Here is a 7,581-nt window from a genome sequence, read left to right as displayed (position 1 = left end):
AATCTTTAACCTTGTCATACCTGCTTGACCATGTCCAATTTACCTTGATTCAAGGATCTAACATTCAAGGTAAATATGCAATATTGTTCTTTATAGCATCACTTTACTTTTACCACCAGACACATCCACAACTGAGTGATGTTTCCGCTTTTGCCCACATTCTTCTTTTTTTTTTTTTCCACATTCTTCTTTCTGGAGCTGTTTCTCCACTCAATAAGTAGTGAGAACCAGACCTCTGAGGGTGAACTGATAGATGTAAACCTCCCACTCTCTCCATCATCTGCAGAATGAGTTCCACCAACCTCTTCCTTGGTTTTGGTGGGGTAAGCCAAGGTCGAAAGGTTTGCCCACACTGTGCGTTGTATCATCATGCAGCCTGCAGCTCCATCAACAGGAAAATGTTAGGTAATGCTTTATGAAATGTTAAATGCTCAATCTTTCCCTTTCCAAGACTTTACCTGCATTGCTGTACAGACTATATTATGTCTCTATATGAATACTTATGTCTACAGTGAGTACTTTTATGTGTAGTGTATGTTTGTAGTTTGTGTGTGTAAAACTGAGGCAAAGAAAGTAGTAGTCTCAGTTGTACATTAACATTGCTGTCATTCAAACAACTGTTTCATTATACATATATAGCATGAGGCTTCCCAGGTGGCACTAGTAGTGAAGAGTCTGCCTGCCAATGCAGGAGACACAAGAAACATGGGTTTGATTCCTGGGTTGGGAAGATCCTCATGGAGGAGGAAATGGCAACCCACTCCAGTATTCTTGCCTGGGAAACCCCATGGGCAGAAGATGCTGGCAGGCTACAGCCTACAGGGTCACAAAGAGTTGGACACAAATGAAGCGACTTAGAATGCATGCATATACTGCATATCATGATTTGTTACAAAGATCATTAAATACAATATCTTTGAACAGAAACACACATAAAACAAGATTATGTACTGATCAGTTGACAAATATATTAAGTCCAGAGTCCCACAGGTACCCAACCCTGTATTTCCACTAATTGAGTATGTGTGGCGGCCTTATAGACTGGAACTGGTTCCTACTGTTGTGTTGTGGGGAATACTCAATATATAAGCATTTAAAAGATGAGAGTTTTCCAATAATCTAGATTTCCAACTTCCTTTTAGAAATCAGAGACTCTGCCAACACAGGGCACATAATCCCACCAAGCAGAAATAGGCCCAAACTGAGGAATCCCTTTAGACAAATGTCTCCAGGTGGGAAAAATACAAATCCCAACCCCCTACAGGTTTCCTGGTTCACTATTACCCTGTTGTCTTGGCAACAATTTATGGAGCCCTTCCTACCAAACTCAACATCTTTACCATCTCATCCACCATACACCTGTCCAATCTTGGGTCATCACCTTTTTAGAAACAAAAAGATCCTGTTGGGAAACACAATATTGAGGCTTCTGGCTGAACTCTGCATCCTACTGGGGTGCTAGAGACATTCTGTATCTTGATCAAAGTGCTACCACTTCACATGAGTAAAATTTCATCAAGCTATACATTTAAGATTTGTGCACTTTACAGTATACCTAAAACAAGAAAAAAAAACAACAGAGAATCAAAGGGTAGTATCCTGCCAGACACTGTCTATCTGCACTGCCTGGAACTGAAAATGTTTCCTTGTAACCATGGGATAAGCAACCAAATTGAACCATCCAATTTGCTGAAAGTGGCAGAGCAGAAAAAGATTTATGATGTCACAGAATACTGAGCCAACCTTAGAGCCTCTCATGTGGACCTACTACTGAAATAATACTTTTTCTTTCTTCACAAACTGTTACCAGTTTTCTGCTATCCCAGTGTGAAATACAAAAACTTTTGATGTTAACATATAGCCCTGAAAGCTGAATTAATGAGACTCAAGATGTAAGCAGTGTTTAATCAGATCTTTGGAAGAGAATTTTACTATAAACTAGTAAGTAGAACCTAAAGGAAATACAAAAACATTTTACAGCTTCTTGTGACCCCATGGACTGAAGCACACCAGGCTCCTCTGTCCTCCACTGTTTCTGATATTTGCTCAAATTCATGTGTACTGAGTTGATGATGCTATCTAACTATCTCATCCTCTGCCGGCACATTCTTCTATTGCCTTCAATTCTTCCCAGTATCTCAGTCTTTTCCAATGAGTAATCTTTTCAAAGTATTGGAGCTTCACTTCAGCAATGGTCCTTCCAATGAATATTCACAGTTGATTTCCTTTTGGATTAACTGGTTTGATCTCCTTGCACTCCAAGCATTCTCAAGAGTCTTCTCTAAGTTATAGAAAAAATAAAATAAAAAGCTTAAAAAGTTAGAAGACCATATTACAAAAAATTAAATTCACTGGCCACTGAAAAAGAAAAAAACAGTTCTACTTCACAGAATTGAAAGTAATTCTTTATTGATAAACATTTATACCAGAATTAGAAACGTCAGTAGAAAAATAAAATTGAAATAATTTCCCATGGTACAAAGATTTTATCATTTTGACTATATCATTTAGTGAAATAAACTAACTGAAAAGTTAAGTGACAACCAGCCAAACAGACTACAGAAAAAAGAAACGCATGTACACAGAACCTTCTGCATGTGGACAGCTAATGGCACCAGGACTTCACATCCCGGGAAATGGTCTCCTAGGAAAGGCTGGTATGCACTGCAGGTAATAAGAACTTCATTCAAACCAGAGGAGCTTTTGGAATCAAAAGAAACATACAATTTAAAAACTTAGAAAACATAAAGGCTTAAAGATAACTATTTACATGAAACTTTTCTCCCTACTTTATTTCCTAAGTAATGTTTTCCTGTTAAAAAAAACATTAATAGCATAATTAGACATTTTTATCTTGTAAGATTCATCACTCATTTGTATATGGATGAAGTTAACATGAAACACATTTACCCTAAAACTTCCATCTTAAAGAATCCAGAAATCAGCTTTTTATGGTTGGGGCTACTTCCTTCTAAGTCATAAAAAAAGGAAAAGTGGATATACAGCTGGGAAGAGGTGGTTGCATATCCTTCTAGAATAAAATCAGTGGTTGGCAAAACTCCCAGAAGCTATATGTGAAAAAATATTCAAAATAAATGCCAGTATTTTTTTCATCTGAGCAACCACCCCCATGTGGCCAATCGAAAGGCTCAGCAATAAAGGAATTTGCCAGTTATGCAGGAGAGTTGAGATCGATTCCGATAAAGGGAAGATTCGCTAGAGGAGGAAATGGGAAACCACTCCAGTACTCTTGCCTGGAAAATCACATGGACGTAAGAGTCCATAGGGCCCCAAAGAGTCGGACACAGCTGAGCATGCATGCAAAGCAGTAGCCTCCAATACCCTAAGAGGAAACAGACATTTCTTATCATTCAAATGATGGATCAAACATTCAATAATCTCATGATCCACTTTATATTTGAAGTTTCTGAAAACAGAAGATAATCAAACAACAAACAGATTAAAAAAAAAAAGACAACTTTCCAAATGCACTACTTTTAGTATCTTGGCTTTAAAAGAAAAATAAACATTTAAGTCATGGATCAGTATGTTCAAAATTAGTATTTAGGAGTAGTGGTCCACTAAGTCAAGTTCAGTTTCTAACACTGTATCAAAAAAAAAAAAAATTTCAGGGGAGAATACTAAGAGACATCTTTCAACAGAGATGACTAAAATCATTTCACACAACAAATTTCTTAAACTGAAGGCTTATTTTTCAAATTCCAGCTCACCGAACTGAAAAATGGACTCTTAAACTAAAGACACAAAAATTTGTTCAAAAGAATGATTTGAGTATTTGAGTATTGGAGAGTAATCTTGTAGAATTTGTGAAGACATTTCCCTGTATCTATCACTATTATTTTGATAAGTAGTCTAATGGCCTAATAGTTCAAAGAAAATACCTACTTACTTTACATGATACTTTGTAGTTTTTCTCTGTGATTGGCAGTGGTGGTTTAGTTGCTAAGTCGTGTCCAACTCTTACGAACCCATGGACTGTAGCCTGTGAAGTTGCCCTGTCCATGGGATTCTCCATGCAAGAATACTGGAGTGGGTTGCCATTTCCTTACTTTGTAATTTTTCTCTGTGACTATCCCTGGTAAACTGATCCTTCCTGCTAGCTATTTTTAATCAGAAGCCAGAGTGCATATTGCTTTAAATCAAATACCACTGCACACGATCTCATGGGCAGTTAGCTTTACACTCACAACGAAAAGTTTCCTTTAAAGATGTCAGATTTAACGACCAGAAACTATTTTGAAAACATATAAAAACGACTGTATTTCATACAAACCAGTTCAGGTGGTTAAGGATAAAGTCAGATACTTAATTGCTGCAATCCTGGTTCTTTTGAAGGTCACAGTTTTCAGGCCTTAAAATGAAAAAGACAAGCATTAGAGGAAAAATTACAAGAGCTTAAATTGAGTTTGAAAAGACTGATTCTTTCTCATTAAGGATAAAAATTCTCTTGAAGGAAAACGTAAAGGACCCAATGGAAGGCATATCTGAAAATTAAACTTTAGGCACTTTCTGGGAGTCAAACCAAACACTGTAAAAGAAGGCTGAAGACCCATCACAAGGTAACCACATTAAGACTAGGAAATTAATAACCACTAACTCTAATTTAAACTGCAAGATCTATGAGTAAACCAAAATCACTTAAAAAAATACTAACAGAATGTTTAAAGTATCTTTTTGCATGTCTCAATGAAGCAACTAAAAACATGAAAATGAAAAAATATTTTACTGCATTAATTCTTTTCATAAATCAGATATTTCCTATAGATTCTCCCCCTGAAGACTTTCCATACCATTTGTATGCAACCTGCACCTCATACAGATGTCTGCACTGATAAAATGTGTGCACTTACACACCTCAGATCAACTGAATTTCTCTTGACCCTGTTGTTTCCCAAGCAAAACTACAACTGTGTAGGTAAAACAAATGATTGGATTTATTGAGAAATTCAAAGTACATGTATCATAGTGCAATGTCTCCCCATTTTCATGTACAAACTGTGAAGACTTTTTGAATCAGGAAGACATTTCCTTGTCCTCTGTTAAGTTTCTCTGTAGTTTTCACAGAAGCTGATTTTCCTTGAATTTTACTTTACTCCTTCAAGGAGTGAGTTCATTAATCTACCAAAAGATACGTCACTGGCTGACCCACCCAGATTCCCTCTGTCAGTTTCCATGCTGCCCCAGATGCTGTCCTGTATAGACCACAGACTCTTCTTGATCCAACCTTAGTCAGGCTTCTTAACCAAGTCTCAGGCTTGGCCACCATCGCTGTTGGGCTTGTTTAGTTCAGTTTTAACAAGCATCCTGCTAAATCAGTTTAAACAGAATCGCCCACCCTTGATATGTGATCACTCTTGGTTTCTGAACAATTTCCTCATTTCTCACCTTTGATGTTAATTGATACAGGCACTATGAAGGACACCATCGAGATTCCGTAAAAAATGAAATATAGAACGACCATGTGACCCAGCTATCTCACTCCCGGAGACAGATCCAGAGAAAACCATAATTCAAAGGGACACATGCACCCCAACTGTTCACTGCAGCACTATTTACCTAGTCAGGACATGTAAACAATATGTATGTCCATCAATAAAGGAATGGATAAACAAGATGGGGTATATCTATACAATGGAATATTACTCAGACATAAAAAATGAATGACAGAGTCACTTACAGAGATGTGAAATGAGTTAGAGAGTATCATACAGAGTGAAGTGAGACAGAGAAGGAAAAATTTGACATGTCCTATATGTTGAATCTGAAAAGAAATGATACAAACTTACAAGACAAACTTACAATCAGACTTCAAAAACAAGCTTATGTTGTGGGGGCTTGAGGGGGTGTGATGACTGAGGGGAAGGGATAGTTAGGGAGTTTGGCATGGACATATACACTGATATTCTAAAAATGGATAACCAACAAGGATCTGTTACAGCAAATGGAACAATGTTCAATGCTGGAGCAGCCTATATGGGAGGGGAATTTGGGGAACAACAGATACATGTATGTGTATGGCTGAACCCATTCTCTGTTCCTCTCATAACACTGTTTATTAATTCCTGTATCAACACAAAGTAAAAAATATCAAAAGAAAAAAGGCTATTATTAGCTCTAAGAATGTCAGGCATGAAATACAGAATGCAGTAAGATTTTCATGAGCGACTCAGTGACTTAAACAAGGGGAACTTGCCAAAATGCCACTTCTCCTTCCTCTGGTTATCTTCAGAAGTATGCTAGCAGTATTTTCTAAAACACACTGTTTCCAAGTAGAATCTTTAAGCATCAAAACATTATTTTGCGAAACACTCAAAGAAGCAAGAAGTAAAAATTATGCTACATGAAACTATTTTCTTAGAGCAAAGCACATACTGAATTCTTGATACAACAAAATGAAACTAATCTGAGGCTGAAGATTTTGGTGGAGGCCTGCTGCTATGCCATGAGTCACTCTCTAAGATGTAAAGGACACAATCGACCTACTGAATGAAGAACTTTCCCTGCTCTGGTTGTTCTTCAGATGCTCAGACGTATCCAGCTCTTTGCAAACCCATGACTGCAGCACACCAGGCTTCCCCGTCATTCATCATCTCCTAGAGTTTGCTCAAACTCACGTCCACTGAGTTGATGATACCATGCAACCATCTCATGCTCTACGGTCCCCTCCTCCAACCACCTTCGATCTTTCCCAGGATCAGTGTCTTTTCCAAGGAGTCCTCTCTTCACATCACGTGGCCAAAGTACCAGAGCTTCGGCTTCAGTCCTACATGAATATTTAGGTTGATTTTCTTTAGGATTGAGTAGATTCATCTCCTTGCAGTTCAAGGGACTCTCCAGAGTCTGTTTTCTCCAGCACCACAGGTCAAAAGCATTAATTCCTTGGTATTCAGCGTTCTTTATGGTCCAGCTCTCACATCCGTACATGACTACTGGAAAAATCATAGCTTTGACTATGTGGACCTTTGTCAGCAAAGTGAGGTCTCTGCTTTTTAATATGATGTCTAAGTTTGTCATAGCTTTTCTTCCAAGTAGCATGCATTTTTTAACTTTCATGGCTGCCGTCAAGTGATTTCACCTCTGCAGTGATTCTGGAGCCCAAGAAAATAAACTGTCCTGTTTCCATTTTTTCCCCATCTATTTGCCACAAACAGATGGGAACACCTGCCATTATCTTAAATTTTTTGAATGTTGAGCTTTAAGCCAGCTTTTCACTCCTCTTTCGCCTTCATCAAAAGGTTCTTTACATCCTCTTTCCTTTCTGCAATTAGTGTGGTATCATATGCATATCTCAAGTTGTTAATATTTCTACCAGCAATCTTGATTCCAGCTTGTGAGTCAAACACCCCAGCATTTTGCATGATGCATTCTACATGAAACCAACTATACTAGAAACCTAAGGCAGAAGATATTGCCTTTACTGCTATCTAGTACTTAATCCAGAGGTAACTTTCATAGTAACACTTTCAATAAATGCAAGACACACTGTTTAATAATACCACTTACAAGCCTGTTAACCCAGATAAGCCTGCAGAAGGCTTATTTCTTAAGTATCCTAGAGCA

The 7,581-nt window shown here is 37.8% G+C and overlaps 1 protein-coding gene across 3 annotated transcripts in view; it reads right to left on the bottom strand.

Moving 5' to 3' along the window:
- Positions 1–851: 851 nt before the first annotated feature.
- The window catches only part of LOC122421111 (craniofacial development protein 2-like), a 38,241-nt gene continuing 31,511 nt past the window's right edge, over positions 852–7,581 (bottom strand). The window contains exons 9-10 of one of the 3 annotated variants that reach the window (XM_043436911.1): positions 4,295–4,372; positions 852–2,281 (exon numbers count right to left, since the gene is read on the bottom strand). In XM_043436911.1, coding sequence (XP_043292846.1) covers positions 4,327–4,372 — 46 coding nt within the window. In that variant the 3' untranslated portion in view covers positions 852–2,281; positions 4,295–4,326. Of the gene's footprint in view, positions 2,282–2,387; positions 4,373–7,581 lie in introns of those variants that run through there. The other 2 variants (XM_043436913.1, XM_043436912.1) reach the window with 2 other exon arrangements.

The sequence above is a fragment of the Cervus canadensis genome, chromosome 18 (assembly GCF_019320065.1).
Source record: "Cervus canadensis isolate Bull #8, Minnesota chromosome 18, ASM1932006v1, whole genome shotgun sequence".
Lineage (NCBI taxonomy): Eukaryota > Metazoa > Chordata > Mammalia > Artiodactyla > Cervidae > Cervus > Cervus canadensis.
The sequence above is the reverse complement of the archived record's forward strand: the minus strand, read 5'-3'. Positions and strand labels throughout refer to the sequence as shown.